This window comes from Ahaetulla prasina, chromosome 13, assembly GCF_028640845.1.
Source record: "Ahaetulla prasina isolate Xishuangbanna chromosome 13, ASM2864084v1, whole genome shotgun sequence".
NCBI classification, from domain to species: Eukaryota; Metazoa; Chordata; class Lepidosauria; order Squamata; family Colubridae; genus Ahaetulla; species Ahaetulla prasina.
Genome location: NC_080551.1, coordinates 4571145 through 4597154, shown reverse-complemented (window position 1 = coordinate 4597154; position 26010 = coordinate 4571145). Strand labels below are relative to the sequence as shown.

Here is a 26010-nt window from a genome sequence, read left to right as displayed (position 1 = left end):
GATTTGAAGAGCCTGCAGCTGGCTTGTGGAGTCAACCATTGGAGCGCGATTCTTCGACTCGCAAGTGTACTTCCCATATTTCCGATGGTCTTAGGTGATCCCTGGCAAATCGTCATTCGACCCCCAACGGGGTCCCGACCCACAGTTGAGAACCGCTGACCTAGATGATCGCCTCGCTCTCTTTTCTTTTCTTCTTCTGTGTGGCTGCCCTGGCTTGACAGCTCCAAATGGCTGTCTTCTTACGCCACTGGGTCGGAGGCTAATGCCGGCACTCCAGGGAACTTGCAACTTCTCTGTTCGCACCAGCCTGTGCCTCTGTTCTTCACTGTCTCTACAGGATAGCTATGATCCACTGGGGAGCCCCTGATCGGCCGGGATATCGGCATTTTCACAGAGCCCCGGAATCCATGCCGTACCACCGCGACACTGGTCACTCACACCCTAAACCACTTTTCTTAGCATCATCGTAACTTGAAAGATGAGAAGTGGTTAAGGGGCTTTGATGGCTCAGCAGTTAAAAATGCTGAGCTTGTCACCTGGAAAACTGACAGCTCAGATTCATGACCTGAGTGCGGTGTGATAAGGTGAGCTCCCGTGATGGTGTAGGGTTTCCTGCCTGGGCAGGGGGTTGGACTAGAAGGCCTCCAAGGTCCCTTCCAACTCTGTTGTTATATGTTATGACTCACACCAGCTCCTGCCCACCTAGCAGTTTGAAAGCTTGTAAACCAGTAGTGGGATTCAAATCCTGGCGCTACTGGTTTGCTATCGGTAGTGTGCGGTGCTTCTGCACATGTGCTGAGTGTTTTTGATGACATCTGGGTGGGTAGGTGGAGCTTCCTGCCACCACTATTGGTTTGCCCGAACCAGGCTGAACTGGGAGCAACCCACCACAGATGTAAACGTGAGTAGATAAATAGGAACCACTTTGGTGGGAAGGTAACAATGTTCCGTATACCTCAGTGTATAGTTATGCTGGCTACACAACCACAGAAAAATCTTCCGACAACGCTGGCTCCATCAACTAGGAAACGGAGATGAGCACCAACCCCTACAATTGGACACCTTTACCTAAACAAATGGTTGTAAGTTGAGAACTGCCCATGTTCAGGTGTTACGGAAACATGGGCAGAAATGTAAGCCCTGGGAAATGTTGTGGTCTGCCAGCAGCCTACAGAGTTGGCAACAGAGTCAGACAGCGATGAGGCTGAGGTAAGGTCAGGGCCATCGGGAAGTGAGGTGCGGACTCCAGAGCCTCCAGAAACTGATAGTAGTGTTGTGTCTCGTCCGATCTCACCACAGCCGGGGCCTTCTTATCTGCTTCTGAACACGGAGGAATGCCCTAGTATTTCCCGGCCCCAGCCCTGGCTCAATGCCCAGACAGGCTGAAGAGGGCAAGAAACGCAAACATTAAAAAGGTGCTGGTGTTTAAAGCCACTGAGCTCTGAAACCAGAAGCTGCACTGAATCACAAAAATCGCACACTTCAAAACAAACTTTATTTCTTTATTAAGTTAAAGGGTTGTCTATCTCACAAAGGAAGAGATTCTGGATGGTTGGTTTTTTTAAAAAAAGTTTTTTATTTTTTAACAAAAACTAAACATAAAAATCTCATCAAATCAATTACAATGTGTTGATGGGGCGTTTACATATCTTCTTGTGCAATCTCAAGATAAACATCTCTTTCATACACCTATCTTATATCATGTAGATCTCTTATTCGGTCTGGGTCTTTAACATATCTTTCCTTCTAGCCAATAATAAAATAACTCCCATATTTTATAATATTGCTTATCTTCTTGATCTCTAATTTCAAATGTCAATTTACTCATCTCTGCACATTCCATCATCTTCCTAATAATTTCATCTTGCAAGGGTAATTTCTCATTTTTCCAATTTTTAGCAAACACAATCCTGGCTGCTGTAATAATATCCACAATCAACTATTTAACATCTCTAGTATATATTTCAGGTAAAATTCCCAGCAAAAACACTTCAGGTTTAAAGTCAATATGTTTTTTGATCATTTTCTCCAACCACGTGTGTATTTTAGTCCAATATCTTTTCGCTTCGACACATGTCCACCACATGTGGTAATATGATCCAGGTATCTGATGACACTTCCAACATTTTTTGGATTTGTCCTTGGACAAATTGTTGTTGAGGGTAGATGCCACCTGTAAAACATCTTATACAAATTCTCTTTGTATACTGTAGACATTGTCATTTTATAATTATACCTCCAAAGTTTCTGCCATGCCTCTAAATCTATCCCATGACCAAAATTCTTCCCCCAAGCAATCATTGTCTCTTTTACTTGTTCTTCCTCCAGTTTAATCTCTAATAAGTATCCATACAGCTAGGAAACGGAGATGAGCACCAACCCCTACAATTGGACACCTTTACCTAAACAAATGGTTGTAAGTTGAGAACTGCCCATGTTCAGGTGTTACGGAAACATGGGCAGAAATGTAAGCCCTGGGAAATGTTGTGGTCTGCCAGCAGCCTACAGAGTTGGCAACAGAGTCAGACAGCGATGAGGCTGAGGTAAGGTCAGGGCCATCGGGAAGTGAGGTGCGGACTCCAGAGCCTCCAGAAACTGATAGTAGTGTTGTGTCTCGTCCGATCTCACCACAGCCGGGGCCTTCTTATCTGCTTCTGAACACGGAGGAATGCCCTAGTATTTCCCGGCCCCAGCCCTGGCTCAATGCCCAGACAGGCTGAAGAGGAAATACCTCCAGCCCCCAACTCTGGCTCCATGCCCAGGCAAACGGAGCAACTAGACCCCTCCCCCTCCTCCACAGCATGTGAGCCTGAGGGAGGTCAATTGCCAACAGCTGCTGACTGGAGTGACCCTCGCGTTAGAAGACTTGATAGGCGGAGGCAACAGAAGGAAGGGAGGGGCAGGCCTGGATAAGTGCTGAGTCATGGAGCCACACCCCTTGGCCTATATAAAGGATCTGCTTTCTGGCATTCTCTGAGTCAGGCAAAGTCTAAACATATCTTGCTGAAGTCACTTTCTGGTCTCCTACCTGCCCTGAGGACTTTGCTAGGACTTTGGCAGAGCTGAAGAGGCAAGCCTGATTTGGATTTCCCTGATCCGGCCATCAGCGGAGGAGTGGGACACGACAAGTAGTGAGGCAGAGGAAGAGGAGGAGCCTGTTATATATGCACGCATGAGAAGAGCTGCCAGAAGGCAAGAGCAGCTCAAGCAAAAAGGACAACTCAGGAGTAGGGCCAAGAGATGGTTGGCTCCACCCATAAGGCTTAAAATAGTCCAGCAACGGCATTTGGGCTTTGCCAGAAAACAACATTGATAGCTTCGTCTTCTGCTTCGTCTACATCTTGCATTTATTTTTGTGACTTCTGAACGTTTGCCAAGAAAGGCCTTTGGCAGTTTGCCTAATTGGACCAAGGTTTGTGATAGGACTGAAGAATTTGTGCTGGGAGGAATTTGCTTTAATTTGAGTTGACCTACGCTGGGAATGAAGTAATTCTCAGCTGCTCGAATAAAGTTTGTTTGTTTTTTCACAGACTGAGTTTCCTACTACCTACTTGAGCTGGGTCACAACAGGAAGGGGCATAGTATGTAGAAGAGACTCAAGTTGGCCCTTGAGATATTATGGGATGTAGAGGGAGGGGAGGGAAGACACAAGATGCTGTTGCTATATAGTGTAATTAGTCTGTTAATAAATGAAGGTCAGCCTTGGTCTATCTTGCTGACATCATTGTGCTAGAGATGTAAAGCAGAAAATAGGGAAAAAAAATAAGAATTGCAGCCTGCAGGTCTTGTTTCTGCTACAATCCACTCTGAATACTGAAGCCTGAAAATAAGTGTAAATAAATTACAGGTATTCCCACTTATGACTGTATGACTGTAACTTGTTGCTGGCAATCCTTATGATTTATATTGACATACTGACCATCAATTGTGTTGTAAATGTTGTACCTTGATGAACGTATCTTTTTATTTTTTATTTTTTTATGTACACTGAGCATATGCACCAAGACAAATTCCTTGTGTGTCCAATCACACTTGGCCAATAAAAATTCTATTCTATTCTATTCTATTCTATTCTATTCTATTCTATTCTAACAAAAAATACCGACAAGCATTTTTTTTTAACTTTTCTTTATTGAGTCTTTGTAAAACTTTAAATAGTCTTTTTTTTCTATGACATTTCAGGAAAAAAATATGTTTTCCCATTGTGAAGATTGAAATATACACCTCAAAATTGACCTACAAATTGAAACCAAAAATAAACACTTGAAGTGATGTCCTTTTTTTTTGGTAAACAAAACGTCAACAGTTCGTATGTACAAATCTACAGCCATTCCTTTGTGAAAGTGCTCTTTTGCAAATTAATAAAATGTCTGTTTTGAAATTCCAGTGAGATCATATTTTTGAGAGATAAAACTACTTTCTGGAAACCCACCAATTTTCTTTTTTCTGTTTTATGTACACATTTACATGTAACAAGTCTCCATTTCCACCTTTGGGAGTAAAATATTTCCTACTGAAATGCTAAGTTACGAAGACAAAACACTTTATCAGATTCTTGATAAAGCCTTATTTATACATTACAGAGTTTTACAAACCTTTTGTTCCGTCCTGAAGCAAACAGAGGGGAGACTGATTTCATGATGAGTGGAAGTACAAAACTGTTCCAAAATATGAGGATAAAACAGGATGCTCAGAGAAGGGAACACATTTCATTTTCGTTCAGTTTTTAATAATAATAATAATAATAATAATAATAATAATAATAGTAATAATAGTAATAATAATAATAATAATAATGATAGATCATCTCGGATTGCTTTTTAAGGGAATATTCAATGAGGCAGAATTTCATGGTTTGGCCAGCAGAGGCCCCAGAATTCTCTTTGTTCTCTAAAATGAGTATAAATTGAATTAGGTACTGAACAAGATAGATTTTGGACTCAATTGTGGTTATAAGCCTAGGATTACCTGTTTTGTCTGACCATACAGATAAGGTCAAGGTAAGGTTCCAATTCCTCAACTTAATGCTATGGATATGTAGCAAATTATTAAATGGTTAATGAGATTAACAGATTAACAGAGTTGGAAGAGTCCTTGTAGGTCCTCTGGTCCAGGGGTCCCCAACCTTGGTAACTTTAAGCCTGGTGGACTTCAACTCCCAGAATTCCCCAGCCAGCTTTGCTCCAGGCTTAAAGTCCTCCAGGCTTAAAGTTGCCAAGGTTGGAGACCCCTGCTCTAGTCCAACCCCAGCCCAAGCAGGAGACCCTACACCATTTCTGACCAATGGCCGTCCAGTCTCTTCTTGAAAGCTTCCAAGGATGAAGTTCCCACAACTTCTGTAAGCAACTTCTGTTCTGTGAGTTGATTGTTCTCATTGTCAGAAAAAATATCGGTATTTCCAGGTTGAATCTCTCCTTTTTCAGTTGATGTCGTGTCCCACTCCTCTGATGGCCGGGTCGGGGAAGTCCGGATCAAGCGTGCCTCTGCAGCTTTGCCAAAGTTCTCAGGGCAGGCAGAAGACCAGGATGTGACTTCAGCAATCCAATTTAGACTTTGCCTGACTCCGAGAATGCCAGAAAGCAGATCCTTTATATAGGCCATGGGGTGTGGCTCCAAGACTCAGCACTTATCCAGGCCTGCCCCTCCCTTCCTTTTGCTGACGTCGCCTCTCCACTCTCCGGAAGCGTGGGTCCCTCCAGCCTCCAGCTGCTGGTAATTCCAGCTCGTAACTGGCTTCACACTCCCCAGGCTCACATGCTGTGGGGGAGGGGCCCAGCTGCTCGGTCTGTCCGGGAATGGTGCCAGGACTGGGGGCTGGAGGCATGCCAGGACATTCTTCTGCACTATCAGCGTCCGGCAGGAGACGAGAGGGGCCCAGCTGCGGAGAGGGGGCGAGCGAGGCACAACAGTTTCCATCCTTGTCAGTTCCTTGTCTGGCCTTGGGGAAAATAGCTTGACCCCCCTCTTCTATGTGGCAGATGTTGACGACTCTTGGTGACTTCATAGGCAATTGGTCTCCATGCTACCCTATCCTGCACAGCTCCTTTCAATTGTTGGATGTTCAACTCGGCATCAGTTTTGATGGGATCGAGCCAGCGGGTTCTTTCTTTGCCCCGTCTTCTTGTTCCACAACCATTCCTAGCATCGTTGCTTCTGCAATGAATTTGCACGCGTGACACAGCCAAGGTAAATCAGACGTAGCCTTCTGATTTTAGCATTCTAAAGATGTTTCCGGTTTTATATGTTTTAACACCTCTCTGTTAGTTACTCTGGCTGTCCAAGAAGAGTCTCCATACTGGCTGGCTATGAAAGACTCTTGTAACTCTTACTTAAACTGAATGAAAGCTGACAGGAAGTGGCCTCTGTGGCTCAGGCTGGTAAGAGTGTCTGTTATTAACACAGCTGCCTGCAATTACTGCAGGTTCTAGTCCCGCCAGGCCCAAGGTTGACTCAGCCTTCCATCCTTTATAAGGTAGGTAAAATGAGGACCCAGATGGTTGGGGGGGGGCAATAAGTTGACTTTGTATATAAATATACAAATAGGATGAAGACTATTGCTAACATAGTGTAAGCCGCCCTGAGTCTTCGGAGAAGGGCGGGATATAAATGCAAATAAAAAAAAAAAGAGATTACAGGGTAGTCCTCGACTTAAAACAGTTCATTTGGTGACGGTTCGAAGTTACAACGGTGCAGGAAAAAGTGACTTAGGACCATTTCTCACACTTACGGCCCTTGCAGCATCCCCGTGCTCACTCCTGTGGTTTATTATTTGGATGCTTGACAACTGGCTCACATTTATGGCGGTCGCAGTGTCCAGGGTGTCATTTGCGACCTTCTGACAAGCAAAGTCAATGGGGAAGCTGGATTCACTTAATCACCGTGTTGCTAATTTAACAACGGCAGTGAATTGCGGCACGAAATGGGGCCAAAGCTCACTTAAAACATTTCTCACTTAGCAACAGAAATTCTGGGCTCAATTGTGGTCGTAAGTCGAGGACTACCTGCATATTTCCCCCCCCCCTGTCATTATACTTGGTTGAAGCAAAACTCCGAGCAACTATTCCTGATCAGGAATCACGTCCGCATTGAGTCTGGCTAGTGGTTCTCTTTATCCCTCAGTTACAGCTCAGGAAGAAGCTAAACCTTCCCTCCGTCATGGCTATAAAATACTATAAAATAGTGGCTTTCATACAGTTTGGTATGGGAGTCCTCCTTTAGCGACTGCCTTATTTAGCGACTGTCCACAGTTACAACATCGGCTATATGAGCAATTCTCACATTTATGACCTTCGCAGATTGGTAAAGCAAAGGAAGGCTGAAGTCAGATCATAAGCACATTGTGGGTTTTTTTCTGCTTCACTTAACAATCGAATGGCCAGTCCCAACTGTGGTCACTAAACGCGGATGACCTGTAGTGCACAAAAGTAGTATTGTAGGCGATTACATTTGTTTCCACTGGAGGTTACAACAATTTAGGAACTGTATAGGGAAATTAAGAGACACATTATCCCAAACGTTGCTAAATTATTGGCAGTAAAGTGGAAATTGAGATTATCCAAGCTTTAACATACAATTCCTAGAAAGGACCGTCTAAAAATTCAACGATAAATAAAAGCTGGATGCAGAACTGTAGAAGGTATGGTTCACTGGAGAAACTGGCAGAAGCGCCGGAAGAAAAATCTTGCTGTGTTGTCCCTTATTTTGGATATTTCCAAAATATCTAATGGTTTCAGATTTCAGTTTCTTTAAAAGGATGGGCAAAGGCTGTTTAAAACCTTCAAAAGCAAGGGGAACTGATGGAATCAAAATCTCAATAATGTGATTCTTAAGATGCAGCGAGGCAGCTGACTTTGAAAAAAAAAAAAGCTAAATTGGCATTTATTGTACTGTATATGGGGAATCAGTTAGAAATCCTGGGGCCTCTTGGGAAGTCAAAAATCACGCTCTGGGGCCTCTGGTGGCTCAACAGACTAAGTCTGTCTGTTATTAACAGCAGCTGCTTGCAATTACTTCAAGTTCAAGTCCCACCAGGCCCAAGGTTGACTCAGCCTTCCATCCTTTATAAGGTAGGTAAAATGAGGACCCAGATTGTTGGGGGCAATAAGTTGACTTTGTATATAATATGCAAATGGATGAAGACTATTGCTTAACACATTGTAAGCTGCCCTGAGTCTTCGGAGAAGGGCGGGATATAAATTCAAATAAAAATAAAATAAAATAATAAAAAAAACCGCTGGAAAAAGGGAAGGAGGAGGGCAAACCGTTTTCATCTTGTTGAAAAGAAAACTAGTGGGCGTGTCCAACGGAGTCTCTCTTTGACTTCAGATTTTTATACTGAAAGTATTTTTTTCCTGAATTAAGCATACACCTTCATCCCACCGTTATTAGCACAGACCTGAATCTGATAAAATCTGCTTTTATAGGAGATCTGGGGTCTCCAAACACAGCAACTTTAAGACTTGTGGACTTTAACTCCCAGAATTCCCCAGCCAGCTTATGCTGGCTGGGGAATTCTGGGAGTTGAACTCCACAAGTCTTAATGTTGCCAAGTTTGGAGACTCCTGAACTGGATAATAAGAAAGACGAAACCATAAGAACAATATTTTGGAAATCGACCGTGTCTTTTTCAAGGATGACTCATGCCCAACGTAGGGAAGACACAGCTGCTTCCAGATGCTATTCCCATGTTCCTAAGCCCTCCAAAGCATCTTTGGCAGCGTGCAGGATCTGAATTTGAAGCCCTCTGAACTTCTGGCAGGGAGTTCCTTTTACAGACACTTAATTCTCCATCCATATGCCAGTTTGAGATATGGGAAGCCGAATCCTCCGGTTCTTAAGAAACCAAGAAGCACGGATATGAACAATGGAAAGTGAAAAGACGCAATTCTGCCTGAATATTTGCAGCCTTCCAAGCTCTCAGCCCCTCACCTGAATATACAGATAGTCCTCCACTTAAAACCGTTCCTTTAAGCGACTGTTCAGAGTTACAACAGCGTGAAAAGTGACGTGCAAACGATCCCTGCACTTAGAACCATCATGGCACCAATAATGTGGTTAAAATTTGGATGCTTGGCATGTATTTACAATGGTTGCAGATGTCCTGGAATCATGTGATCGCCACTTGTGACCTTCCCAGCCAGCTTACGACATGCGAAGTCAGTAGGGAAAGCTGGATTAATTTAACAGCTGACTTAACATTGGCAGTGATTCGCTTAACAACCATGGCAAAAAGGTTGTAGCATCAGGTGTGACCCGCTTAACAATTGCTTCACTTAGTGGCAGAAATTCTGGTCCTAATTGTGGTCGTTAAGTCAAGGACAACCTATACAGAGAAGCGTGCAACTCTGCTCCGCAGAAACCTCCTTTAGACTGTTCTTTGCAATGATCTGCAGTAGCTTCTAATATTCAGTCGGGTCTTTTAGAGAAAAGTATTGGAGAAACTCAGCTCGGTGGGACCAAAGGAAAGTGACGTCAGCTTCAATGTTCAGTTAGTGACAAATCTGATTAACTTATCAAAGCTTCTTATTACTCAGTCAGCTAAATACCTGTCAGCTAAAACGAGCTAGGTAAATATAGATTTTGCAGAATAGGAAATGGAGTTGCTGAAAATTCTGTATTACCTTTAAAAAAAAAAAAAAGCAAAAATGAACAAAGTGTTTCTTTTAGAAAAAAAGGGAAAGAAAAAAACAAACAAACCCACAGACCTGTTGCTTATACACAGCAATATTCTGAAAAGGATTTCCTTAGGCAATGAAGTCCCTCAGTTCACTCTTGGAATTTAAAAAGTTTAAAAAAATATGAACTTGCTATAAATAATTTAAATTCTGTTATAATATAACTCCGGCCGGCTCTCTGTCACTTTTTGCACCTTCTCTGCTAACAGTTCTATTTCAAAAGCTTATTTGATGCATGCTCCCTTCCCTGCATGTTTCTGCTCCACCCTGATTTGCCCTTTGCTGCCACAAGACGCTCCAGATTTTACGCCACGTGGCTCATCTCTGCGTCTAGATGAAGAGCCCCCAGCTGGAGCCTGGGGAGGTCTTTCGTAACCCCGGGATTGCGTTCCCTGCAGGAATTCTCCTCTAGACAAAGGCCCAGGTGCTTTCTCTCAGTGGAGGAGGAGGAGGAGGAGAGTCTGCGGCGGCTGCTGTTGTTCACCTACAAAGCACCTCGTGATGCGCCCTGATTCCGTCTAAAGATACGGCTCCCCAAATGTCTTCCGACACTCCATCACGCCGGTACTTGGTGGCCGATCACAGTTGTGGGTGTTCTTGACCTGACTGGCGGTGAGACGATCGTAAGCCATCTTGTATTCTCGGTCGAAGGCATCTGGAGGGAGAGGAAGAAAATATCTATAACGTGGGGCTTAGGCAGGCAGGCAGGGTGGGTAGGTAGGTAGGTAGGTAGGTAGATACTGTGTTTCCCCGAAAATAAAACTGGCTCTTATATTAATTTGTGCTCCAAAAGATGCACTAGGGCCGTGATGGCGAACCTATGGCACGCATGCCACAGGTGGCCCACGGAGCCGTATCTGTGGGCACGCGAGCATTGCCCTAGCTCGGCTCCAGCGCGTATGCACACGCCAGCCAGCTGATTTTTGGGCCTTCTGGGCCCACTGAAAGTCAGGAAAAGGGCCATTTCCGGCCTCCGGAGGGCCTCCTGGAGGGCGGGGGAAGACGTTTTCGCCTCTGGAGCCTGGGGAGGGCGAAAAATGGACCTACAGAAGGTGCATTTGGTCCAGAATACGGAGGCAGACCTTCCATCTCCACCTTCATCCCTCGAATAAAACAATGGCATTGTTCATGAGGCCTTCCCATCTTCTGGGAAACACAGTAGATAGATAGGGATGGATGGATGGATGGATGGATGGATGGATGGATGGATGGATGGATGGATGGATGGATGGATGGATGGATGGATGGATGGATGGATGGATGGATGGATGGATGGATGGATGGATGGATAGATAGGATAGGATAGACAGAGAGAGAGATAGAACAGGTAGACAGATAATAAATGATGATAGATAGCTGATTGTTTTCTGAGGTTTTCACGGGTGTTTGTATGTAGGTCTTTGGTTGTTTGGGTTTTCTCCCGTGTAAAATTGGAAGTGTCTTGGCGACATTTCGACGAAGTCTCATTCGTCATCTTCAGGCTTCAGCGTCGTGCTTCTGGGAGCAGTGTGCGATCGCAGCTGTTTCTTCCTTTCAACTGCTAGTGGGGGTTTGAACTGATTGGGTGGGAGTTTGGCTGTGCTCTGATTGGATGGGGGTTTTTTTGTGCTCTGATTGGCTGGGGGTTATAGGAGTTATAGTTAGCATGGCTTGTGAGGTAAACCATTTTTGATGAAAAATTAATGTGAAGGGTGAGTTACAAGCTTCATGGACATTAGCTTACAGATGACCCCACCCTGTAAAAGACTACTTCAGCTTCAATCGCAATAATAGAATAGAATAGAATAGAATAGAATAGAATAGAATAGAATAGAATAGAATAGAATAGAATAGAATAGAATAGAATAGAATAGAATAGAATAGAATAGAATAGAATAGAATAGAATAGAATAGAATAGAATAGAATAGAATAGAATAGAATAGAATAGAATAGAATAGAATAGAATAGAATAGAATAGAATAGAATAGAATAGAATAGAATAGAATAGAATAGAATTTTATTGGCCAAGTGTGATTGGACACACAAGGAATTTGTCTTGGTGCATATGCTCTCAGTGTACATAAAAGAAAGATACGTTCATCAAGGTACAACATTTACAACACAATTGATGATCAATATATCAATATAAATCATAAGGATTGCCAGCAACAAGTTATAGTCATACAGTCATAAGTGGAAAGAGATTGGTGATGGGAACTATGAAACGATTAATAGTAGTGCAGATTCAGTAAATAGACTGACAGTGTTGAGGGGAATGAAGGATTACAATTGGTTATTGTTACTAAATTTCACTATTTTCAAGAATTTGATTTATGATCTATGACCCTTCGCTTGTTGCTTGCATGTAATAGGAGCTTATGCACGAGAGTCACATTCCTTGTGTGTTCAATCACACTTGGCCAATCAAGAATTCTCTTCGATAATACAAGACCCGAATGGTACGCTAATGCCACCAACTCAGCAGGCAGCCTTCTCAGCAGGGGGACTGACCGGAACAGCTCATCATGTCCACTGCAGAAGCAGGAAGGAAGAAGTCATTGGGGAAGAAGGTGCAGCTGGGGTCTGAAAACCGACACCACTGAACAAGATGTCCCAGCTCTCCTATGGATCGGCTTGGTTTCTTCTCCCAAATGCAAGACTTCAGGATGATGTCAGCCAGAAGATTTGCCCCTAGAGGTGGCATGGACTGCAATTATACTGGCCCAGTTCTGGAGCAGGCGTCCTTTCCGTGTGGCTGTTTGTCAGTTGGCCCAGTTCTGGAGCAGGCGTCCTTTCCGTGTGGCTGTTTGTCAGTTGGCCCAGTTCTGGAGCAGGCGTCCTTTCCGTGTGGCTGTTTGTCAGTTGGCCCAGTTCTGGAGCAGGCGTCCTTTCCGTGTGGCTGTTTGTCAGTTGGCCCAGTTCTGGAGCAGGCGTCCTTTCCGTGTGGCTGTTTGTCAGTTGGCCCAGTTCTGGAGCAGGCGTCCTTTCCGTGTGGCTGTTTGTCAGTTGGCCCAGTTCTGGAGCAGGCGTCCTTTCCGTGTGGCTGTTTGTCAGTTGGCCCAGTTCTGGAGCAGGCGTCCTTTCCGTGTGGCTGTTTGTCAGTTGGCCCAGTTCCCTAGTTTATTTTCCTAAGTCCCAGAACAGGAGTGGACATCCTGCCTTTGTTACTTGTATAATCAGCTCTAGGCAGTGAATATACTTAATACTCCTCCTGTTTTCCCAAGAACGGGGAGACACCCGCCATGGTGTATTCAAGATAGAAAGGGATCAGAATAAGTTTTAGGATGGGAGACTTCTCACCTGGCACCTGGACCTCAACCCAACATGATGTTTCAGATTCCTTAGCTCAGGTGTTGTACAAAGAAAAACATGGACCTACAGAAGGTGCATTTGGTCCAGAATACGGAGGCAGACCTTCCATCTCCACCTTCATCCCTCGAATAAAACAATGGCATTGTTCATGAGGCCTTCCCATCTTCTGGGAAACACAGTAGATAGACAGACAGACAGACAGACAGACAGACAGACAAACAGACAGGCAGATGATAGATAGATATAAATCTAGCCACACACAAAAATATACCAGTCAAAAATATATAAGAAGATGTGTAGTTTAAAAGCCCATGTTTTCAAAGCCCTCTTCTTCTTGTGAGGCTTATATGCAGGCAATACAGGAAATCCCTGACTTATGACCATTCATTTAACAACCATTCAATGTTATGACCATCCTGAAAAGAAGGGCTTGAGACTGGTGATTGATTGATTGATTTGAAAACTAGCATATTTTTAAATGATGCTGGAAGCTTTTGTCCCTAGCAATAACTATGGCTACCCTTTAGGCTGGAAGTGGGATGGCATATTTTGAGTTAATGACCATCGTTGGGAAGAAATGCTAATTCAGCCTGGAAACAGCGTCAAGGTTGGGAAAATGGGAAAATTTTCTCCCTCTATCAAAAAGCCAAAGAAAGCCAGAGTTTGCAATTAGGGATCTTTTTCTGGGGAAAGTATTTTTGCGCAGAGAAGCAAATTCAATTATTCTACTTTACACAAGCTTTTCTACTGGACTTTCTGAATCCAACCTTCCCCTGTCATTGGCTCAAATTTATTCCTTATTTTGGAGAACAGAAAGGATTAAATGCCACATTAAGAGAACTCTACACTTTTAAAATACTAATATGCTTTTTAAGCGACAGTTTGCAGTAAACATTTAACACATACTTAGGAGAACATCACTGGCAGCTTACCTATATCGATATTATCTCTTCCAAGAGCAACGAGAGAGAGAAATAGTATTTCTCTATAAAGGCTCCTGAAACAAAATAGACAAAAATAAAATGGGAAAGCTTTGTTTTTCAGTCACTGTTTTAAATCCGCTATACCAGACTATGTATTAGCGTTAAGATACTGTGCTGCAGGTAATTTTATTTTATTTATTTATTTATTTTGTCACAACATCATACAAAAAGATTATATAGTATATACACATATAAACATATATAGGAAGAAGAAAAGAAAAACAATAGGACAGGAACGGTAGGCACGTTTGTGCTCTTATGCACGCCCCTTATGGTCCTCTTAGGAATGGGGTGAGGTCAATAGTAGAAAGTTTTTGGTTAAAGCTTTTAGGATTATGGGAAGAGACCACAGAGTCAGGTAAAGTATTCCAAGCACTGATGATTCTGTTGCAGAAGTCATATTTTCTGCAATCTAGATTAAAGCGGTTTACATTAAGTTTAAATCTATTGGTTGCCCTTGTATTATTGCAATTAAAGCTGAAGTAGTCTTTGACAGGAAGGACATTACAATAGATGATTCTGTGAGTTAAACTTAGGTCTTGTCGAAGGCGACGGAGTTCCAAGTTTTCTAAGCCTAGGATTTCAATTTGAGAATGGTTTTTTCCAACCCCAGTAAGATTCTGTTGATTTTTAACAAAATCATTTCATTTTCATTACATTTTTCTTGTCCGAGATGTCTGACCTGTTAGGCACAGAGCACAAAGTACACGTAGTCCTCAAATTAGAACAGTTCGTTTAGTGACTGTTCGAAGTTACAAGGGCACTTGAAAAAAGTGACTTATGACCGTTTTTCACACTTACAACCCCCATGGTCATGTGATCAAAATTCAGACAAGCTTGGCAACTGGTTCCTATTTATGACGGTCGCAGTGTCCCGGGGTCACGTGATCATCTTTTGTGACCTTCTGACGAGTGAAGCCAATGGGGAAGCCAGATTCACTTAGCAACTGTATTACTAACTTAACAATGAACCCACTGCAGCGGTTCACTTAACAACGGTGGCAAGGAGGTTTGTAAAATGGGGCACAGCTCACTTAACAAATGTCTCATTTAGCAGCAAAAATTTGGGGCTTCATTGTGGTCGTAAGTCGAGGACTGCCTGTGTAAGGTTTTCTGGGCTCTCTAGAATTGCCTTCTAGGAGGAGAAGCAGAATAAGTCGCCCCGTAGCTTCAAAGCATTGCTCGATATGGGGATGCAGGCAGTTCTCAACGTAGGACTGGCCATTTAGCAACTGTTTGAAAATACAACAGGGAAAGGGAGCTTTGTGGCCCATAAAGCACTTCTAGCCATTGCAACATGTTGCAATGGCTAGAAGTGCTTCAACCCAGTGGTGAAATCCAATTTTAAGGACACTTAATAAATCATCAACTTAATAATTAATTGTAGATTATTTAATAATTAAATAACAGTGCTTAGACTTATATACCACTTTGCAGTGCTTTTACAGCTCCTCTCTAAGCGGTTTACAGAATCAGCCTCTTGCCCCCCAACAATCTGGGTCCTCATTTTACCCGCCTTGGAAGGATGGAAGGCTGAGTCAACCTGGCGAGATTCGAACTGCCAAACTGTGGGCAGCCGGCAGGCAGCAGAACAAGCTTGCAGGACTGCACTAACCACTGCGCCACCATCGTTCATGAACCTGTTTTTATTGCTTAGCTGTCATTCCTACTACTCAACCAGAATCTACCTCCTTAGCAATAGCAATAGCACTTATATACCGCTTTACAGTGCGGTTTCTAAGCGGTTTACAGAATCAGCCTCTTGCCCCCTATCTGGGTCCTCATTTTACCCACCTCGGAAGGATGGGAGGCTGAGTCAACCTTGAGCTAGTCAGGATCGAACTCCTGGCAGTGGAAATACAGCATTAGCCTGCACCGCTGTATTCTAACCACTGCGAGGAAGGAAGGAAGGAAGGAAGGAAGGAAGGAAGGAAGGAAGGAAGGAAGGAAGGAAGGAAGGAAGGAAGGAAGGAAGGAAGGAAGGAAGGAGAAAAGGGCAATACCACTTCCCAGTGCTTTTACAGCCCTCTCTAAGTGGCTTACAGAGTCAGCCTCTTGTCCCCCAACAATCTGGGTCCTCATTTTACCCACCTCAGAAGGATGGAAGGCAGAGTCAACCTTGAGCCTGGTGAGATTCGAACTCCCAAATTGCAGGCAGAAGTAGCCTACTGCACTGCACTCTCACCACTGCGCCACCACCGCTCATTAAATAATTAGTTAAATAATTAACAACGAAGAAACAAGCTTGGAGAGCAAACCGCTGCCAAAATTCAATACCCGACCTACAAGTATTTTCTATGATTTCAGTGAAGAATGAACTTAAGAAAGAATACCTTGCCACTTTGCCAAGGGATCACTTGGTAAAGTGGCAGTGAAAATGGCAAGGCTATTGTTTCTGAAGTTCATTCTTCTTTGAAATAAGGAGGATCAAACCCTGGTGAATGGTGGCGTTGCTCAAAAGAAGGCAGCACCCAGGTGGTGAAATGTAAAATTTGTTGCTACAGGTTCTGTGGGCGTGGCTTGGTGGGGGTAATGTGACTGGGTGGGTGTGGCCAACTTTTTTTTTTTTACTTTTAAAAGCACTTTTTCTACAACCTCTTCGGCTGAAGAGGTTGCAAAGAAATGCTTTTAAAAGGCTCCTCCGACGATCCCAGATGAGTTGCCTGATCGTCAGAGGCTTTTCTTTTCTTTTAAAAGCATTTTTTTGCCTTTAAAAGGAAAAAAAAAGCCTCTGATGATCAGGCAACTCAGTTGAGATCACCAGAGGAGCCTTTTAAAAGCATTTTTTCTTTGGCCGAAGAGGTTGTAAAAAAAATGCTTTTAAAAGGCTCCTCTGACGATCCCAGCTGAGCCGCACGATCATCAGAGGCTTTTTTTTTTAATTTTTAAAAGCATTTTTCCGGCCGAAGAAAAAAATGCTTTTAAAAGTAAAAAAAAAAACCTCTGATGATCGTGCGGCTCAGCTGGGCATGGGTGGTGGGGCGGGGATTTTTGCTACCGGTTCTCCTAACCACCCGCCGCAATCGCTACCGGATCGAGCGATTCTGTCCGAACGGGGAGCATTTCACCCCTGGACCACCCTGCAATAAGCCACAAAAAAGGAAACGGGCAAAAGGAAGAAATGGTGTTGCTGCCAAGTCTTTTGTGACATGACGAATCCCATAAGCACAGAACGTATTTTGGAAATGTTTTAAAAACGCAGGCTATTTTTACAGGGAAGTGCTGGCGTGAAAATAGCTCGCATTTTACAACGATTTGAAAGTACATTCTATTCTTACGTGATAAAATGCCATCTGGAAGCATCATCTCAAGGAAAAGGTCAACAATTCAGAACAGTCTCACCCCGCTGACTTGGCAGGTCCCCCACGGCCCTTTCGGGAGGCCATCAAAAGACCTGGTTTGTTTTAGCCGGGCGCTAAAGATAGGATAGAACAGAAGAGGTAGAACATGGAGCTTGCTGGGAGCATCCAATCGGGGTAAGGGGGGTGGGAGGTGAGGCTCTGTGATTGTTTTATGGTTATATGTTATAGTTACTTGGTTTTAGTGCTGCTGTGAGCTTCTATTAGAATAAATAAGGTTGGAAGGGACCTTGGGGGTCATCTAGTCTAATCCCTGCTTGAGCAGGAGACTTTATACCATTCCAGACAAATCGCTGTCTAGTCTCTTCTTGAAAACCTCCAGTGATGCAGCACCCACAACTTCTGGAGGCAACTTCTGTTCCATTGATTAATGGTTCTGTCAGGAAATTTCTCCTTAGTTCTAAGTTGCTTCTCTCCTTGATTAGTTTCCAGCCATTGCTTCTCATCCTACCCTCAGATGCTTCGAAGAACAGGCTGACACCCCCCCCCTCTGTGATAGCCCCTCAAGTACTGTAAGACAGTTATCATGTCACCCTAATCCTTGTTCAAGATGGACAACCGGACAATTTTTTAAATGAAAAGCAAAAAGCGTCCTTGAGTAGCTCAGACTGCTAAGACAGTCTGTTATTAACAGCAGCTGCTTGCAATTACTGAAGGTTCAAATCCCACCAGGCCCAAGGTTGACTCAGCCTTCCATCCTTTATAAGGTAGGTAAAATGAGGACCCAGATTGTTGGGGGCAATAAGTTGACTTTGTATATAATATACAAATGGATGAAGACTATTGCTTGACATAGTGTAAGCCGCCCTGAGTCTTCGGAGAAGGGCAGGATATAAATGCAAATAAAAAAAACCAAAAAAACCCACAAAACAATTAGGGCTTTTTAACTACTAAACCTAGAGCTGAGCCAGGCCTGCTTTACTGAATGGCTGCAGTCTTGCCAAATGCTCAGCCCAAGGGAAGATGCTGCAACCAGAGGTGAAATCCAAATTTTTTCCCTACCGGTTCTGTGGGCGTGGCTTGGTGGGTGTGGCAGGGGAAGGATATTGCAAAATCTCCATTCCCACCCCACTCTGAGGCCAGCCAGAGGTGGCATTTGCCGGTTCTCCAAACTATTCAAAATTTCTGCTACCGGTTCTCCAGAACCTGTTAGAACCTGTTGGATTTCACCCCTGGATGCAACCCATCTCAATACAACGTGTGGACCTAAACTAAGGAAACCAGTGGGACAAAAATATCACAGTATCTCAAAATCCAGATGCTCCAATTCTTTTGGAAAAGAAGAAACACGGAAGGAATGCAAAGAAGGACTAGGGATGATACAATAGCAGTCTTTCAATATCTAAGGGGCTGACACAAAGAAGAGAGGGTCAAGCTATTTTCCAAATCACCTGAAGGCAGGAGAAGAAGATGGAAACTAATCAAGGAGAGAAGCAAGCTAGAACTAAGGAGAAACTTCCTGACAGTCAGAACAATTAACCAGCGGAACAACCTGCCTGTTTTGGGTGCTCCATCACTGGAAGTTTTAAAGAAGAGATTGGACAACCATTTGCCTGAAATGGAGTAAGTTTCCTGCTTGAGCTGGGGGTTGGACTAGAAGACCTCTAAGGTCCCTTCCAACTCTGTTATTCTGAATATTTGGTTCTTTGTTCTCTGTTTATCTTCTCAACGAGTGAGTGACTGAATCTTCGGAGTTTTTTCTTCCAAGAAAAAAAAAAAGCAGATTTGCAGTCTTTGGTCTTACCTCTGCCTTTTGATCTGTGGTCCTTTGTTCAGCCTCTCTAGGATCTGACTCATTGGTCCGTAGACATCGTTCGTCTTAATACTCTTGACCATGCTTCTTAAGAGTTCCTGGTTAAAGAAACTGTCGTCCTTTTGCAGTAAACGAACCACTGGGTATTTCTGAGCTGAAGAAAGACATTTAGAAAGTACAGTGAACAATAACAACAACAAAAATACAACAACAACCCCAAGATTGCCAGCTGGTTTTAAAAATAAAAGAATATTGCATAAAGGCAATTTTGTGAAGCCGGGGCAGGGGTGAAATGCTCCCGGTTCTGACCAGATCTCGTGATCATGGCCGGTGGTTCAGTGATCTGGTAGTGATGTAACCACCGGTGACACCTGCTGTCCGGGTGTCATTATCTCCTGGTTTTAACCAGGAAGTAATGTGTTTTTACCTTCTGTGCATGCGCAGAAGGTTTTGCGCATGTGCAGAAGGTTTTGCATGCGGCATGTGGACTTCCAAGCCAATAAGGAAGGTAAGTAGATTTCACCCCTGAGCCGGGGTCCACAAATTTATTTATTAAATTTATTTATTTATTAAATTTTTATACCGCCCTTCTCCCGAAGCCAAAATAAAAACAAAATATATACAGTTAAAACAACATTTAAAAAAGCAAATTATAAAGGCTGATAATTAAAAATTTAGATTTAAAATTTTAAAATATTAAGAAAACCCAATTAAAATTAAAAATGAAGTATGACAGGGAACAGCCAGCCATAAGAAAGACAATCTGATCCATGGCATATAGGAGCTGTAAGCAAAGGAATATAAAGGCCAGGTCAAAACAGGTAGGAAGCCGAGAAGTTATTTCCAAATTATTACAAGAATTCCTAGGGTTCATCTCAAAGAAAATGAAACTAGGACACAAAATAGCTTGGGGGGGGAAACACGTATGCCTAGGCAGGATGCTTTGCTGTAAGCCAAAAAGCAACCACATAAAATATACACGTACACAGACTAGGAAAGGAGAGGGGTGTGTGGTTCAAAGTAAGCCAAGGAATAAATAATTTCTCAGCAACAGCAAGACGTAACACAACACTCACTCTCAAACACAAGGGTACGGTTTTGACCTGTAAGACAAGAATGGTGTGATCAAACTCCTAATGCTTATCTGTTCCCGCTTCTGATATGGTGGGAAATCTTTTTCCATAAAACAGTTAAGAATACTGGTAACTTACTTTGGGCGTTCCACAGTATATAGAGGGGCTGCCCTGGATCTTTGTGCAGTTTCATATTGTCCCACAACATCTGAATCAGAACGTGCTTGCTGTTCTCCAAGATACAGTTTCGGGGTATCTGTTAGAGGGAGAACACAAAATATTTCAAGGACAATTGTAAAAGGGAATAAGGCAGCGTTACTTGGGAGCAGAGTCACAAGGAACAAGAAATGCGAAGAAAAATGGAATTTAGCTCAGGATGAGAAGAGGCACTGGAAATTCCAGAATAAAGCAAAAATGAATGCTTCAGGACAGGTAATCCTCAACTTATAACAGTTCATTTAGTGACTGTTCAAAGTTACAACAGCACTAAAAAAAAGACTTATGGTTGTTTTTCACACTTATGACCGTTGAAGCATCCCCATGGTTACATGATCAAAATTCAACTGGTTGGCAACTATATTAATAACAGTTGCAGGATCCAAGGGTCATGTTTTCACCTTTTGTTGTGATTCAAGCTCCAGTAGGTAGTAGAAAACTCAGTCAGTGAAAAAACAAACTTTATTTGAACAGCTGAGAATTACTTCATTCCCAGCGTAGGTCAACTAAATTAAAACAAATTCCTCCCAACACAAATTCCTCAGTCCTATTGCAAACCTTGGTCCAATTAGGCAAATTGCCAAAGGCCTTTCTTGGCAAACGTTCAAAAGTCACAGATACAAAAATAAATGTAAGACGTAGATGAAGAAGACGATGAAGCTACCAACATTGTTTTCCGGCAAAGACCAAACGCTGTTGCTGGTCTGTTTTAAGCTTTATGGGAGGAGCCAATCGTCTCTTGGCCCTATTCCCGAGTCGTCCTCTTCGCTTGAGCTGCTCTTGCCTTCTGGCAGCTCTTCTCATGCGTGCATTAGGAACAGGCTCCTTCTGTTCCTCTGCCTCACTACTATCAGTCTCTGGAGGCTCTGGAGTCCGCACCTCACTCCCCGATGGCCCCAGCCGCACCTCAGCCTCATCGCTGTCCGACTCTGTTGCCAGCTCCGCAGGCTGCTGGCGGACCACAACACCTTTTGTGACCTTCTGACCAGCAGTCAAGGAGGATGCTGGATCTGTGCTACTAAGTGAACAACTGCAGTGATTCACTTAACAACAGTGGCAAGAAAGGCCGTAAAATGGGGCAAAATTCACTTAACAACTGTCTTACTTGGCTAGAGAAATTTTGGTGCTCAATTGTGGTCATACGTTGAGGACTATCTGTACTTTAACACGATTGTTAACATGAAAGTAGGATATATATTCTATAGGAAGATAATTATAGCCACGAGACAAAGCACTCAGTTTAGTTAAAATGTTCTTGTAAGGTGTGAAAAACCAGGTCCACACACCAAGATTCAATTAAACTGATTTATTGCTAAAGGTCTATGCACAGGAATCGCCTCAATTCAGGGGTAGCCCCAGGTTAGAGTTAGATAAGCTTTAATGGTACTCAAGGGCGGTTGGAGTTGGTTGCCTTGTGACCATGCAGGGATTCTAGGCTGATTCCCTTTTTCACTCCGCCCCCAGGTTCTGCCACCCTTTCTCCCGTAGTTCTTTAAATTAATAACAACCACAAATGATCTGTTAGATTCCCCCAACAAAAATCAATGCTTACAATTAACATAATGTTTTGCTTTCCATACCTTGGAATTTTTATTGCAGTGTTCAGAGGACAGGATCAATCCAGGCAAGCTACTGGGTAAGTCCAGCCGCCGGAAATACCAGACCAAGTTCCAGAAGACGATGGGATGATGGTCCACAAACTCGGCCACGGTGATCACGTGATCTCCTTCGTTTTCCAATAAGCTCTCAAGCTCTTTCCAGACAACGAGAGGACTTAGATAAGGAACGGTGATGGGCTCCGGGCTAGGCAGATGCCACTTCAGCTGCACAGACTCCTGTGACGCCAAAGAGGACATTAAGAACAAAGCTGAGTGAGAAATCCGTGTTGAATTGATTTTCCTGGGCTTTAAAATTTCTGCTTTTGACTATTTTTAACTACAGGTAAGTTTTTTGTCTTACGACATACTGTAACGTAATTAAATCTGCCTTTTAACGGTTTCAATTGTTCCTTCTCCTAAAGGAGCCCAGAGCACAGCTGAACAATAATACAAAACAGTGATCACAACCAGTGATCCGTGGACCGCTGGTGGTCCACGAGAAAATTTTGGTGGTCCATAGAAAAATTATTTGCATGTTTATATTGCACTAAATACTATTTATCTTTTTAAAACATTCATATTAGTGGTCTGCAGGATTTAAAATTATGAACTTAGTGGTCCCTGAGGTCCGAAAGGCTGGTGACCCCTGATATAAAAGACAATTGCTACCACAATTTATGACTATAGTGAGGGCCAGAATTTCTGCTGCTAAGCAAGATGGATGTTTTGTGGGACACGCCCGATTTCCTGATCTTTTTGCTATGGTCGTTAAGCAAACCACTGCAGATGTTAAGTGAATCGTGATTGTTACGCAAATCTAGCTTCCTTCCACTGATTCTGCTTGTTGAGAGTGGGTTGGGAAGGTGGCAAATGGCAATCGCATCTCCCTGGGATGCTGCAACTATTGCTGTCACAAATACATGCTGGTTGCCAAGTGTCCAAATCACATGACCACGGGGATGCGGTGATGATCCTAAAACATGTTTTGCAGGGTCGCTGTGACATCAAATGACTGCTAAGTGAACGGTTGTTAAGTTAAGGACTACTTGTGAAACTATCAATAATAAAATTACCAATCCAACAGCAGGAATGATTTATTTCCCACTGAGGGAAAGTGATTCTAAAGTTAAAGTGGTTAAGGCACCCAGCTAGAAAGAGGGAGACTAGTTCTGCTTTAGGCACAAAAGCCAATGGGGTGATTTTAGGCCAATCACCAGGAGACGGTGAGTTCTAGTCCCATCTTAGCCATGAAAACCAGCTGGGTGACTTTGGGTCAGTCCCTCTCTCTTAGCCCAGCCCAACTCCCAGGGTTGTTATTGTGGGGGAAACAGGGTGAGGAAGGTGTGTTGGATATATTCATCCCCTTGAATTATTTGAAAACTGATAAAGGCAGGGTACAAACAAACAAATATCACAGCAAGACTTTAACAATGGCAATAGCACTTAGACTTATGTACCGTTTCCTGGTGCTTTCCAGCCCTCTCTAAGCGGTTTTACAGAGTCAGCCTCTTGCCCCCAACAATTTTGCCCCCAACATTTTACCAACCTTGGAAGGATGGAAGGCTGAGTCAACCTTGAGCCGGTCAGGATCGAACTCCTGGCAGTTGGCAGAATTAGCCTGCAATGCTGCATTCTGCCCACTGAACCATCACAGCTCCTTCCTCCCTCCCTCCTGAATAGCACTTAGACTTATGTACCGCTTTCCAGTGCTTTCCAGCCCTCTCTAAGCAGTTTTACAGAGTCAGCATATTGCCCCCAACAATTTGCGTCCTCATTTTACCCACCTCGGAAGGATGGAAGGCTGAGTCAACCTTGAGCCGGTCAGGATCGAACTCCTGGCTGTGGACAGAGTGCAATACAGCATTCTACCTACTGTGCCACCAGGGCTCTTTATTCAGGCTATATTTCTTCTTCTGAAAATCCGGGTGAAGAAGGAACACAACACTCGGACCCTTACCGTTCTCTGCTGGAAAGTTGTAGGCAAGCTCCCAGTGGGCACCACACGGTTGTGGGTATGGACTTCCACTTCATCTATCTCTAAAGAACTGTACGCACTGACGCTTCTCGACAGGGGGTGGCCAAGCGGTTCCTCTTTGGCTGAAGGATGCCTTCGCTGAGAAGGGATCTGGATGCTCTTGGCACAGAAGGTGTCCAAATGTTTCATCTTGCAGCTGCTGGAAGAGTTTACATATTGACTGAGAACAACAGAATGTCAACTCGCAAAGCATCCCTGGACTGCTCTTGAGCTGCCATAGGCAAGGGGCATGAGAAACCGACAAAGCAGCATGGCAGCCAAAAACAAAAGCACATTCCAGACATCTCTCTCTCAAGGCTGTCTCCCAGGGTTATCCACAGCAGCCGGAGGGGAGTGATCTCTACAACCCGTGAAATTGTACCCTGGGGGGAGGTGGGAAACAGGGTCATAATTGGGCCGTAAATTACGTGGGGTCAGAGTTGGCTTCACTTGGAATGTGCAGACATGAAGCTCCTAATAAATAACTGGATTTCTTTCTGAAGCTTGGCTCGAGGCCCATGATTTAATTAGGGCATCCATCGGAACCCTAACACATATACTGCTGAGGAGATTCCATGGAGGAAGAAAGATACTAAAATCTGATAACTAAGCTGGAACACAAACTATCTGTCTTCCTCTAGTTAGTATCTAAGCCATTTACAGGATAACATAGTTGGAAGGAACCTTGAAGGTCTTCTAGTTCAACCCCCTGCTCAAGCAGGAGACTCTATGACATTCTGGACAAATGGCTGTCCAATCTCTTCTTGAAAATCTCCAGTGATAGAGCACCCACAATGATGGAGGCAAGTGGTTCCACTGATTAACTGTTCTCATTGTCAAGAAATTTATCCTTAGTTCTAGGTTGCTTCTCTCCTTGATAAGCTTCCACCCATCACCTCTTGTCCTGATCTCAGGTGCTCTGGAGAATAGACTGACACCTTCTTCTCTATGACAGTCTCTCAAATATTGGAAGACAGCTATCATATCACCCTAATCCTTCTCTTCAATAGGCCAGACCTACCTAGTTCACTCAACTGCTCATTGTATTTTTTAGCCTCCAGCATCTTCTCTGCATTCCTTCTAGAGACTCAGTATTTTTCTCACAAGTCCCCTCATCAGTTCTCCCCATTCTTTTGAAAACATCTTAAAAATTACTTGATGGCTCAAGTTATCAACATACATTGCTGCCAGGAATTAATTACAATGATTAAAATAATTACTCCTGCTGAATTTTCGGTGGTTTTATCATACATGATCTGTATGAAAATCCAACCTTTTCCCTCCAATGTAATTACAGACCTTAAGTGCTTTTGTTCACATGACTTCCGATGCCCAAAACAACAAACCAATCCCATTTCAGTTGTCTTATATATGCTGTGCAGGGGTGAAATGCTCCCGGTTCGGTCCGGATTGCCCGAACCGTTAGTAAAAAATGTAAAAAACCCCGTTCCGATGATCAGGTGAGCGACGCCCAATCGTCGGAACTTTTTTTTTTTTACTTTTTTAGCATTTTTTTACTACCGGTTCTCCAGAACCAGTAGTTAAAAATGCTTTAAAAAGTAAAAAAAAAGTTCCGAAGATCGCGTGTTGCTCAGCTGATCATCAGAACTTTTTTTTTTCTTTTTAGGCATTTTTTTTAACTACCAGTTCTCTGGAAGCTCGCATGTGCAGCCAGCAAACTGGTAGTAAACCGGTTCAGATTTCACCACTGATGCTGTGTGAATTCAGTCAAATTGGTGCACTTGGGGTAGGGCTTTTTCCATGAATTTTGCAAGTCCCTTCTCTCCATCCAATTAACCTCGCCAAGTTTGGGGTGCAGAGTTCATTTTGAGGAAAAGGTTATAAATGTAGTTATGAATGTTTTTAAAAACCGTGAAATAAATGTACCTTTCTGAAGCCACGTCATTTTGAGCTGGGATTAAAGTTGTAGTAAACCCTGAAAGTGGATCGGCAATGCACGTTTTGTCGGCCTGGTTCATCACAGAGGACGGAAGCTGGATAGTTTCCGAAGAAGGACTTGACTTCAGGAAGTACCTACAAAGAGTTCA

The 26010-nt window shown here is 43.4% G+C and overlaps 1 protein-coding gene across 5 annotated transcripts in view; it reads right to left on the bottom strand.

Moving 5' to 3' along the window:
- Positions 1-5906: 5906 nt before the first annotated feature.
- DENND4A (DENN domain containing 4A) overlaps positions 5907-26010 on the bottom strand; it is a 108290-nt gene continuing 88186 nt past the window's right edge. For 4 of the 5 annotated variants that reach the window (XM_058155942.1, XM_058155945.1, XM_058155944.1 and 1 more), the window contains exons 25-31: positions 25850-25996; positions 23906-24122; positions 21931-22185; positions 20273-20390; positions 19053-19215; positions 13899-13963; positions 5907-10329 (exon numbers count right to left, since the gene is read on the bottom strand). In XM_058155942.1, the coding sequence (XP_058011925.1) occupies positions 10193-10329; positions 13899-13963; positions 19053-19215; positions 20273-20390; positions 21931-22185; positions 23906-24122; positions 25850-25996 (1102 nt within the window). In that variant the 3' untranslated portion in view covers positions 5907-10192. The remainder of the gene's footprint in view (positions 10330-13898; positions 13964-19052; positions 19216-20272; positions 20391-21930; positions 22186-23905; positions 24123-25849; positions 25997-26010) is intronic. The other variant, XM_058155947.1, reaches the window with a different exon arrangement.